The sequence below is a fragment of the Sinocyclocheilus grahami genome, unplaced genomic scaffold (assembly GCF_001515645.1).
Source record: "Sinocyclocheilus grahami isolate Dianchi unplaced genomic scaffold, SAMN03320097.WGS_v1.1 scaffold452.1, whole genome shotgun sequence".
Classification (NCBI taxonomy): domain Eukaryota; kingdom Metazoa; phylum Chordata; class Actinopteri; order Cypriniformes; family Cyprinidae; genus Sinocyclocheilus; species Sinocyclocheilus grahami.
The window spans coordinates 492,287-505,196 of NW_015505631.1; the positions used below are offsets into that span (position 1 = coordinate 492,287).

At 34.4% G+C, this 12,910-nt stretch overlaps 1 protein-coding gene across 1 annotated transcript in view; it reads right to left on the reverse strand.

Moving 5' to 3' along the window:
- Nucleotides 1-12,910, reverse strand: part of LOC107552510 (protein argonaute-1-like) — a 42,729-nt gene that overhangs the window by 14,430 nt on the left and 15,389 nt on the right. Inside the window, exons 4-9 of the mRNA XM_016234405.1 lie at nt 12,013-12,194; nt 10,639-10,775; nt 10,378-10,512; nt 8,029-8,116; nt 5,114-5,261; nt 4,917-5,036 (exon numbers count right to left, since the gene is read on the reverse strand). Of these exons, the coding sequence (XP_016089891.1) occupies nt 4,917-5,036; nt 5,114-5,261; nt 8,029-8,116; nt 10,378-10,512; nt 10,639-10,775; nt 12,013-12,194 (810 nt within the window). The remainder of the gene's footprint in view (nt 1-4,916; nt 5,037-5,113; nt 5,262-8,028; nt 8,117-10,377; nt 10,513-10,638; nt 10,776-12,012; nt 12,195-12,910) is intronic.

A 12,910-nucleotide genomic window follows, 5' to 3' on the forward strand; every position in this document is an offset into this window, starting at 1 on the left:
GGGGGTCTGAATACTTTCCGTACCCACTGTGTGTATATATATATATATATAAAGTCAATCAATACAAAATGCATAAATATTGAGATTTATTAATATGCATAAATATTGAGATGTATATCAAATATCATCAAAAGGCAGAAAAATAATTTTTAAAATGTTGCCATTTTCACAAATATTTTTAGTTTTTTTATGTGACAAATGTTACAAATTACATATCTACTTGGTCTCAATGACTTTGGTTGAAATAACGGATCTTTTAAGGCAGTGGTCACCAACCCGTCAATCGCGATCGACTGGTAGATCTTTATCACTGTCCCAGTAGATCCTGAAAATAACAGTAAAATAAGTACAAAAATGCATTACATTTCTGGGGTTATATTAATGTATCACTGAAGGGAACTCTCTTGAGAAAAGTTTCGATGGCAATGGCATTTTCTTCTCCTCCGTATAAAGCGCAGCGCTGCTTTGTTTACAGCGGTACACAAGGAAACGCTATATTGCGGTCGGTTCATAAGCAGTGTTGCCAAGTCTGCGGTTTTCCCGCGGAATAGGGCTACTTTAACACTGTTGCCACGGGTTGTTATTCATGTCCGCGTGTTGAAGCGACCCCAATAACGTGATATTTAGCCCCTGGAATGTGAATTTTACTGGAACGTCCCCGCCGAAAAAAACATGTATTTTACCCCCGGAATGCGATTTTTACAGGGGAACCCCCCTCGAAACAGGATTGGACTAGATTTATTGCGAAAACGTGGCAACCCTGTTCATTAGTGCCACCTGCTGTCAGAGAGTACGTCTCATTCAGACCTGCTGTTTTTGTTTCGTGCAGATGTTTAAGTAGCAAATAAATAAATAACACCTAAAGTCAGACCATTCTGTTTTTGTTTTAAATCCTGAAATTAATCTAAATCAAATCAAAAACAACTGCCCGTGCAGATGGTGATTAAAATGCAGTGGTTGCCTCTAATTTTAAATGGCTAGATATTTTAGTTTAAAGCCAGTTTGTTTGTTATAAAGCAAATAGCCAATAAATACATTTGCTTAAAAATCTGTATCAGTATCAGAATCCAATTGGCTAGTTAAAAAAGAAAATCTGAATTCTGAATCAGCTATGACCGGCGCATCACTAATTAAAATACTAAGTAAAAGGCCTCAAATTTGAAGCACAATCTGGGATGTCTTTTTCTATCAGTTCTTCAATAGGTAGATCTTGTCTTTCATAAAGGCCGAGGTCAGGGATCTTGGGCCTAAAAAGGTTGGTGACCACTATTTTAAGGCATTTAATATCAAATGCATAAATATTGAGATATATTCAAATGTTACAAATCTCAAACATTGCTGGTTGGCAACAATGGCTTTGGTTGAAATGACGGTTCCTTTGATTGAAAATTGTAATAGCAAGCCATTTAATAGCAAATGCATAAATACTGAGATGTAAATTAAATAATTAAAAATAATGTATATTAATATATATCTATTAAATTATAAATATATATGTGTGTGTGTGTGTGTGTGAGTGAAATTATGATTCTTTTGATTGAAAAACTTGAAGCCATTTAATGCATTTAATGCAACTATTGAGATATCATCAAAAGGCTCAAAAAACAAATATTTCTTTCTTTCTTTTTGCTGTATTTTCCAGCACTATATTATCCTACAGGTAAAAATACCCTGCCTATGTAACCATGACAACAATGCACTAGCCAGTGCTCACTCTATGAAAAGCTAGAGCACACTAGAGGTCAGCACTCACCAGTCTGCTGATCTCCTCCTGTCTGTCTGGTGCTGATCGCGCTGTGGCTTTGATCATGGTGGAGGTTTGATTATCTGTCAGTTTCTTGATGCACCGCTGCCCTGCTACAATATTACACACCTGCGAGAACAGCAAACCATATCAGAACAGAGAATGTCGTCTATGGCCGTTCTAAGCGTACGGTTGACAGCACTGACCTCCAGGGGCAGGTAGGTGTGTTTCTGCTCCTGGCCCACCTGTAGGCAGGGCAGGTGGGGGTATTTGAGCTGCAGGTTGTACTTCTGCTTGAAGTATTGAGCCACGGTACATTCCACCGTCTGTCCGCTCTCAAGCTGCAGGGGAAACCTGGAGACACAAGTGATAAGATCTTAATTCGCTGATCTCATTTCAAGATTTAAATCAGAGTTTAGACAGATTAGCAGTTATTAGACAAACTATCTGACAGCAGAAAACAAATATGCATTTCATACAGACACAGAAGTAACTGTTATTAACTACATAACAGGGTTAACAAACTAAAATCATGAAAAAAAAACTTAAAATAAATGTTAACTGAAATCAAATTTAATATAAATAATGTAAAGTTATTTTACTTTAGCTATTTTCCAAGGCAACATTTTTTCCATTTCACTTGATGTACTAAAAAAACTCAAATAAAAACTGAAATAAAAAATGATATAGACAAAAACTCATAAAAATGACAACACACAAATAATAAAATGTTGACTAAAATTAACATGAAAGCAGAAAATATAAAAATAAAATCTATTTTAAAATATTAACATCAACTAAAATAGGATCTCAATGATACTAAAATAGCACTGCTACATAAACATGCAAATAACATTAACTCAGAATTTACCCCTGCACAATGAGAAATTAGTGGCCGAAATAAATTTCATACCAAAACAGAAAGATCTCATTAAGCCGAAACCCAGAACCGAAAATTGTTTATTTATTAATCAATTAATTACATTTATTTAATAATCAACACTCAAATAAAAACTGAGTTGCATCTAAACATTTAAACTGCACATAAGGCACGAGTTTTTAAAAATGTATTTATTTTATTTATTATATTAATTTATTTTATAATTACATAATTATGTTTCTATTCGAATTTGTTGTTGAAATATAAACATTTAAATGGTGGCTGTAATAAAAACCTGCTTTCCTGACAGATTTATTCAAACAAATATTAAATAATGAAGACAAATAATGTTAAGTAAAAATATAATGAATATGTCAAATGGATATATATTTATAGAAACAATGACAAGCCAAAATGCACCATCGTAGTGCTAATTAAACATTGTCGTTTCGGTCAATGATTTCAACCCTCCAAAAACTGTGAATATTTTCAGTCACTTAATAAATATCAAAACCTGACGATTCAGGATTAATTACTTAAAGTATGAACATTACGAAAAATGCAACAAGTGTGTGAAATCCCACATGAAAATGATACTATGAATGCTAAAGACTTCAGAGAAAGTTTCACATCACAATACTCACGTTTGGTGGCTAGCAGGACGTCTTGTGACGTTACAGACGCGGTACTTCCTTTTCATTTGACCACAGTGCGTAACCTCCACCTTCAGACCTGACACCAACAAAACAAGAAGTTAAACAGAGCTATGAAGCTTGTTAAGGTGATTAGATAAATCAAATGCATTATAAATGAACTGTCTATACTTTAAGAGTCAGATTTAATTGACGGATAATTATGTTTTTGTCATGCAGGCACTTTATTTCGCAGTTTCCTGCACCAGAACCAGCACAGTTTCAGAATTTCAGCAGCATTAAAAGGAACACTCCACTGTTTTTGAAAATAGGCTCATTTTCCAACTCCCCTAGAGTTAAACAGTTGAGTTTTACCGTTTTCGAATCCATTCAGCCGATCTCCGGGTCTGGCGGTAGCACTTTTAGCTTAGCTTAGCATAGATCATTGAATCGGATTAGACCGTTAGCATCTCGCTCAAAAATGACCAAAGAGTTTCTATATTTTTCCTATTTAAAACTTGACCCTTCTGTAGTTACATTGTGTACTAAGACCGACGGAAAATGAAAAGCTGCAATTTTCTAGGCCGATATGGCTAGGAACTATACTCTCATTCCGGCGTAATAATCAAGGAACTTTGCTGCCATACCATGGGTATTACTCAGCGCCTGAAAATAAGCTTATTGGAAGTTATCTAGCTGGGGACTATTTTCAGGCGCTGCGTAATATCATTGCGCCTGCTGCACCCATATCGGCCATATCGGCCTAGAAAATCACAACTTTTTGAAGAACTAAAATCACTAAACTAAATTCAATATGCACATATATTTAAAAAATATATAATAAAAATTACAAAAGCACATAATTTAAAATATAAAAATAATAGCTATAATATTACACAAATAATACTAAAATAGCTGTCTATTAGTCCTAAAATGAGTCCATTTTAAAACCTATATTTTGAATTAATAAAACTACTCATATGTTAACACTTTAACTCCTGCAGGCCTGATCACTGGTAAAACTGCCAGAATTCAGATTAAATGAGACTGAAATGAAGAAACTCTCCTGAGATGGAGTGAACACGCAGGATGTTTATCAGAAGCATTTCATGCTGCGAGCTGAAGATATCCCAGCTCAGATCCTGCTGTACTTCACAGTGTAAAAATACTCTCACCGTGGTATTTTAAGCTCAGTCTCAAAGCGAGACTTTTTCGTTTTGAGGCATTTCATTGGCCTCGTCAGTTGCATTCCTCCCACGCAGCCTCTCCACTCTTGTTTAGAGATTTCTGCATCTAAATGAAAAATCAGCCACGGCAACACTGATTCAGCACCTGATTGGCTGTCATTTTAATAAGGTATAAAGAGCAGCAGAGCTTCAATCACGCGTTATTAGCTCAGAACTGACAGCTGGAAAGACTGTAAATCTGCAGGGAACGGGGTAAAGAGTTCACAAAGTGCTCTTGTAGAGAGATCACAGCTAATCAGCTAATCAACATCATGGCTGACCTCCATTAACACAGACAGCAACCTGAACTCATTCAGATGGACCGCACGGACAGCAGGAACATGAGAGAAGAGGGTTAAATACATAGATGCTGTGGATACGAATTATTACGCAACCAAATTAAGTGCGTGACTATAGATATAAATGCCACTCACCAGTCTGCTGATCTCCTCCTGTCTGTCTGGTGCTGATCGCGCTGTGGCTTTGATCATGGTGGAGGTTTGATTATCTGTCAGTTTCTTGATGCACCGCTGCCCTGCTACAATATTACACACCTGCGAGAACAGCAAACCATATCAGAACAGAGAATGTCGTCTATGGTCGTTCTAAGCGTACGGTTGACAGCACTGACCTCCAGGGGCAGGTAGGTGTGTTTCTGCTCCTGGCCCACCTGTAGGCAGGGCAGGTGGGGGTATTTGAGCTGCAGGTTGTACTTCTGCTTGAAGTATTGAGCCACGGTACATTCCACCGTCTGTCCGCTCTCAAGCTGCAGGGGAAACCTGGAGACACGAGTGATAAGATCTTAATTCGCTGATCTCATTTCAAGATTTAAATCAGAGTTTAGACAGATTAGCAGTTATTAGACAAACTATCTGACAGCAGAAAACAAATATGCATTTCATACAGACACAGAAGTAACTGTTATTAACTACATAACAGGGTTAACAAACTAAAATCATGAAAAAAAAACTTAAAATAAATGTTAACTGAAATCAAATTTAATATAAATAATGTAAAGTTATTTTACTTTAGCTATTTTCCAAGGCAACATTTTTTCCATTTCACTTGATGTACTAAAAAAACTCAAATAAAAACTGAAATAAAAAATGATATAGACAAAAACTCATAAAAATGACAACACACAAATAATAAAATGTTGACTAAAATTAACATGAAAGCAGAAAATATAAAAATAAAATCTATTTTAAAATATTAACATCAACTAAAATAGGATCTCAATGATACTAAAATAGCACTGCTACATAAACATGCAAATAACATTAACTCAGAATTTACCCCTGCACAATGAGAAATTAGTGGCCGAAATAAATTTCATACCAAAACAGAAAGATCTCATTAAGCCGAAACCCAGAACCGAAAATTGTTTATTTATTAATCAATTAATTACATTTATTTAATAATCAACACTCAAATAAAAACTGAGTTGCATCTAAACATTTAAACTGCACATAAGGCACGAGTTTTTAAAAATGTATTTATTTTATTTATTATATTAATTTATTTTATAATTACATAATTATGTTTCTATTCGAATTTGTTGTTGAAATATAAACATTTAAATGGTGGCTGTAATAAAAACCTGCTTTCCTGACAGATTTATTCAAACAAATATTAAATAATGAAGACAAATAATGTTAAGTAAAAATATAATGAATATGTCAAATGGATATATATTTATAGAAACAATGACAAGCCAAAATGCACCATCGTAGTGCTAATTAAACATTGTCGTTTCGGTCAATGATTTCAACCCTCCAAAAACTGTGAATATTTTCAGTCACTTAATAAATATCAAAACCTGACGATTCAGGATTAATTACTTAAAGTATGAACATTACGAAAAATGCAACAAGTGTGTGAAATCCCACATGAAAATGATACTATGAATGCTAAAGACTTCAGAGAAAGTTTCACATCACAATACTCACGTTTGGTGGCTAGCAGGACGTCTTGTGACGTTACAGACGCGGTACTTCCTTTTCATTTGACCACAGTGCGTAACCTCCACCTTCAGACCTGACACCAACAAAACAAGAAGTTAAACAGAGCTATGAAGCTTGTTAAGGTGATTAGATAAATCAAATGCATTATAAATGAACTGTCTATACTTTAAGAGTCAGATTTAATTGACGGATAATTATGTTTTTGTCATGCAGGCACTTTATTTCGCAGTTTCCTGCACCAGAACCAGCACAGTTTCAGAATTTCAGCAGCATTAAAAGGAACACTCCACTGTTTTTGAAAATAGGCTCATTTTCCAACTCCGTAGGCAGGGCAGGTGGGGGTATTTGAGCTGCAGGTTGTACTTCTGCTTGAAGTATTGAGCCACGGTACATTCCACCGTCTGTCCGCTCTCAAGCTGCAGGGGAAACCTGGAGACACAAGTGATAAGATCTTAATTCGCTGATCTCAGAGTTTAGACAGATTAGCAGTTATTAGACAAACTATCTGACAGCAGAAAACAAATATGCATTTCATACAGACACAGAAGTAACTGTTATTAACTACATAACAGGGTTAACAAACTAAAATCATGAAAAAAAAACTTAAAATAAATGTTAACTGAAATCAAATTTAATATAAATAATGTAAAGTTATTTTACTTTAGCTATTTTCCAAGGCAACATTTTTTCCATTTCACTTGATGTACTAAAAAAACTCAAATAAAAACTGAAATAAAAAATGATATAGACAAAAACTCATAAAAATGACAACACACAAATAATAAAATGTTGACTAAAATTAACATGAAAGCAGAAAATATAAAAATAAAATCTATTTTAAAATATTAACATCAACTAAAATAGGATCTCAATGATACTAAAATAGCACTGCTACATAAACATGCAAATAACATTAACTCAGAATTTACCCCTGCACAATGAGAAATTAGTGGCCGAAATAAATTTCATACCAAAACAGAAAGATCTCATTAAGCCGAAACCCAGAACCGAAAATTGTTTATTTATTAATCAATTAATTACATTTATTTAATAATCAACACTCAAATAAAAACTGAGTTGCATCTAAACATTTAAACTGCACATAAGGCACGAGTTTTTAAAAATGTATTTATTTTATTTATTATATTAATTTATTTTATAATTACATAATTATGTTTCTATTCGAATTTGTTGTTGAAATATAAACATTTAAATGGTGGCTGTAATAAAAACCTGCTTTCCTGACAGATTTATTCAAACAAATATTAAATAATGAAGACAAATAATGTTAAGTAAAAATATAATGAATATGTCAAATGGATATATATTTATAGAAACAATGACAAGCCAAAATGCACCATCGTAGTGCTAATTAAACATTGTCGTTTCGGTCAATGATTTCAACCCTCCAAAAACTGTGAATATTTTCAGTCACTTAATAAATATCAAAACCTGACGATTCAGGATTAATTACTTAAAGTATGAACATTACGAAAAATGCAACAAGTGTGTGAAATCCCACATGAAAATGATACTATGAATGCTAAAGACTTCAGAGAAAGTTTCACATCACAATACTCACGTTTGGTGGCTAGCAGGACGTCTTGTGACGTTACAGACGCGGTACTTCCTTTTCATTTGACCACAGTGCGTAACCTCCACCTTCAGACCTGACACCAACAAAACAAGAAGTTAAACAGAGCTATGAAGCTTGTTAAGGTGATTAGATAAATCAAATGCATTATAAATGAACTGTCTATACTTTAAGAGTCAGATTTAATTGACGGATAATTATGTTTTTGTCATGCAGGCACTTTATTTCGCAGTTTCCTGCACCAGAACCAGCACAGTTTCAGAATTTCAGCAGCATTAAAAGGAACACTCCACTGTTTTTGAAAATAGGCTCATTTTCCAACTCCCCTAGAGTTAAACAGTTGAGTTTTACCGTTTTCGAATCCATTCAGCCGATCTCCGGGTCTGGCGGTAGCACTTTTAGCTTAGCTTAGCATAGATCATTGAATCGGATTAGACCGTTAGCATCTCGCTCAAAAATGACCAAAGAGTTTCTATATTTTTCCTATTTAAAACTTGACCCTTCTGTAGTTACATTGTGTACTAAGACCGACGGAAAATGAAAAGCTGCAATTTTCTAGGCCGATATGGCTAGGAACTATACTCTCATTCCGGCGTAATAATCAAGGAACTTTGCTGCCATACCATGGGTATTACTCAGCGCCTGAAAATAAGCTTATTGGAAGTTATCTAGCTGGGGACTATTTTCAGGCGCTGAGTAATACCCATGGTATGGCAGCAAAGCTCCTTGATTATTACGCCGGAATGAGAGTATAGTTCCTAGCCATATCGGCCTAGAAAATTGCAGCTTTTCATTTTCCGTCGGTCTTAGTACACAATGTAACTACAGAAGAGTCAAGTTTTAAATAGGAAAAATATCTAAACTCTTTGGTCATTTTTGAGTGAGATGCTAACGGTCTAATCAGATTCAATGATCTATGCTAAGCTACAGCTAAAAGTGCTACCGCCAGACCCGGAGATCGGCTGAATGGATTCGAAAACGGTAAAACTCAACTGTTTAACTCTAGGGGAGTTGGAAAATGAGCTATTTTATTTTCAAAAATAGTGGAGTGTTCCTTTAACTAAATAAACTGGGCGCCACTTCCAGCCACAGCAGCAATTACAATCTTCAGTCTAAGACTAAAATGAAATGCCGGGTCCACAATAATTCCTCTTGGAATGCATGAAGATGGTTTTCAGGATTCAGGATTGCATCATTAGATTTTTTTAATCGATGTCGGTGTAAAAGCATGATATCAAAATGACTCATCCAAGCCACTTCAACAAATAAATTAGAAGACAAAGCCGTGGCAGGACGCTGAGATCATCCAGTGACTTCACCGGATACTTCATCTCAAACTAATGTAATGAACACATATCCGGAATGACATTTTCTGTTTTCTGTTCAGAATGCATGTGTAGTGAATGAATGCAGTGTTGTTTTAACCACTGCATGTGCAAAACTTAACACATCCAAATAGGGCTGGATGATACGGTCAAAAATATTATACTTTTTTTTTTCTATATCACACAATATTGATATTTATCACAATATTAATTTACCACTAATGGGGAAGGAAATTATTTCCACATGTTTGGTAGACCTGGAGAATGAATGCAAACATGATTTGTTTGTTCACAATTAAAAAGTAGCTGCCTTTAAATGTAGGTTTTATTTTTCCCTAAATTCTGTGTTTTGCGTTTTATTTTTTATGATTTATTAGAAATGTATCAACAAAAATGGTGTCTAATGAAATGGATTAATACAACTTTGACAATTTAATCAATCTTAAAATGTATTCAAATTAAAAATAAAATGTACAAAATAAATGTAAACATTTTTTTACAAAAAATAACAAGATGCTGCACAACAGAACTAAATTAAAACATGGATGAAAAAATATTATAAAAATATAATATATATTTTGCTAAAATATTTGGCATCCAAAGGTGGCAGAATTTCAAATCTATTCCCCTATTTACAACAGAACCATAAACCAGTACAATAAGAGTGCTGACGCCAGTTGAAACAATATTGATACAAAACATGGACCTTTTTTTATTTAAAATACAGAATCATAGTTTGTTCAGTAAACCACTATTTAATAAAAAATAAGCTATTTTAATGTTTTGTTTTTCTCCGTTGTGCCAAAATCATACCAAAGCGTGATTTCAAAACTTGGTTACATACCGAACCGTCATTTTTGAGTACTGATTAACCCCCTACAAAATAGCCAAATTTGGCAAAAATTTACATTTTCAAATGGTTGTCAAGTTGTTACTATGCAGTTCCTAAAGGTGTTCTTAGTAGTGGTTGCCAGGGTATTTTGTTATAATGTTGCTAAATAAAGAAACCCACCTTTGATCTCCTTGGTGAAACGGACCCTCTGTGAGTCAGTAAGCGTCTTCGGCTGCTCGTCGATGTTACGGATGTCCAGAACTTCACACATGAACTCAATGACAGGCTGAGCTTTATAAAAGGCTGTTGCAGATACTGAGAAGAGTAGAAATTGAGAGTTTTAATGTATATATATATATATATATATATATATATATATATATATATATCGTGTATTTAAGCACAATGAGCGATCATGAAATAATAGAGGACATGTCATACCATCAATGTTGAGCATCATCTTCCACATGGCCGGCCGAACAGACTGATGGAAACCGAACCACACCTCTCTGCCTCCACCCAGAGGATGGTAGTAGCCTTCAGGAGGGGAGAAGAAGGAGCGTCCCACTGGAGTGTACCTGCAGATGAGATGGACACAATAGTTAGCAGAGTAAAGCATAAAAGTCAGAAAAATAAAACCCAGTGCATGTTTACTAGGGTTTGAATTTGATTAGACTCGGGAACGATTTGAGCAAATTCCAAATGATTTGATCCGATTAATTTTCAATAATGATGTGATTATGTATTAAGTGCGTTCATAGGATTACGTACATGCTTCTCCTAATGTGTCTTAGGTAATAAAAGAAAAAGACAAACTAATAAGGAATGTTTACTGCACCAATGAACTTAAGAGTAAGCATTACATACAGGCTACTTGGAATATAACAATGTGCCAATAAAATATATATATATTTTTTTTTTTTACAAAATTTGATTAATTTCCATGAGTTTTCTTGGTCTAGAAATAACAATGATAAACAATGATAAAATTGCAACGTCACACCATCTGCAATAATTTAAGCATCTAAGTAATTGAATACATTTATATTATAAATTTTTACCGACACTTTACTTAATCACAATTCATTCCATTTTTAGCATTAATTTTTTTTTCTAGCCTGAAATAACTGTTTATTGTGGTCAACTAAAACATTTTTTGTTACTTGAAAAAATGTAAAGTAAAATAAAAAAAAACTCACACTTGCTTTATTTCAGCTAGCTAGGCAACATGTCTCATTTTCATTTAATTTAAGTTGTACTAAAATGGAAATCAAATTAATACACATTTATATATATGGATATACACAAAATTACTAAAACTTTAAATATTAAAATGAAAACAGAAGAAATAAAATATGCAAAAAAAAATTATTAGTTAATCAAAATGTTAATTCAAATGTAAAAGAATCTCAATGATACTAAGATAACACTGTTTTAAGTGTAATTGTAATTGATGCATTGAGAAAATGAGTAAATCGTTAAAGGGATAGTTCACCCAAAAATGAAAATTACCCCATGATTTTCTCACCCTCAAGGCATCCTAGGTGTCTATGACTTTCTTCTTTCAGACAAATGCAATCAGAGTTCTTTTGGACTACTGACAAGAAACACCCATTCACTGCCATTATAAAGCTTGGAAGAGCCAGGATATTTTTTTAATATAACTCCAATTGAATTAGTCTAAAAGAAGAAAGTCATATTCACCTAGAATGTCTTGAGGGTGAGTAAATCATGGGGTAATTTTCATTTTTGGGTGAACTATCCCTTTAAACCCCTAATGTTTGTCTGTGACCTGTAAGTCCATGAGCAGTGTACCTCATGGAGGCCAGGTGTCTCATGGCCACATCGAGGGCTTGGACAGAGTCCAGTGGGACCTGCAGATGTCCGCTGACCAGCGTCTCCTGCAGCAGCCGCCACGACACTTTGGCCAGCCAGTGAATGGACACTTTAAAGATGCGATCCTTCCCCTCGCCAGGGATGGTCACCTCGAAGTCTACCTGCAACATCAGATGAGAGGCCCAGAATTAGGGCTAGGGGATGTTACAGAAAAAACACATGATGTTGCTCTGAAACTAATCATTTAGAACTGAATCACTGAAACAGACCGTTTGAACTGATTCACAGAAAAGAATCAAAACTAATCGAAATCAAACTGAATGACAGGAATGAATGGGAAATTTAATAGCCAAATAAAAGCACATAAAATAATCAAGATATTCACCTCTTAACCCTGTAAAGCCTGACATATGAAATAACAGTCTGAAAAAAATCTTTATGTATTGATTTACAGGGTATCTGCAGGATTTTTAAGCTGAAGTTTAAGTATTATTAAGACCTGCACAAATAAAATGAATACCATATGAGTAGAGCCCGACCGATATATCGTTTTGCCGATATTATCGGCCGATATGAGCCTGTCGCCACTATATATCGGTATCGGCGAATATGCCGCCGATATGAAAATTTTTCTATTAAGTTTCTTAATAGAAGTAATAGAAGTAATAGTTTCTTAAGTCTTTAGTGTGTGAAGACAGTAGTGCAAATCCGTGAATGAATGTTCCCGAAGTGAAATAAACTTCAACTGAATAAAGTTGAATGGAATTGAATTGAATTAAATCTGAATAAACTTCATCTTCACTGTTCAGTGCACTGATGTCAGACTCATTTTGGATAATAAAGTTAATTGTTAAATGCCCTGCCTCCATTACGTATC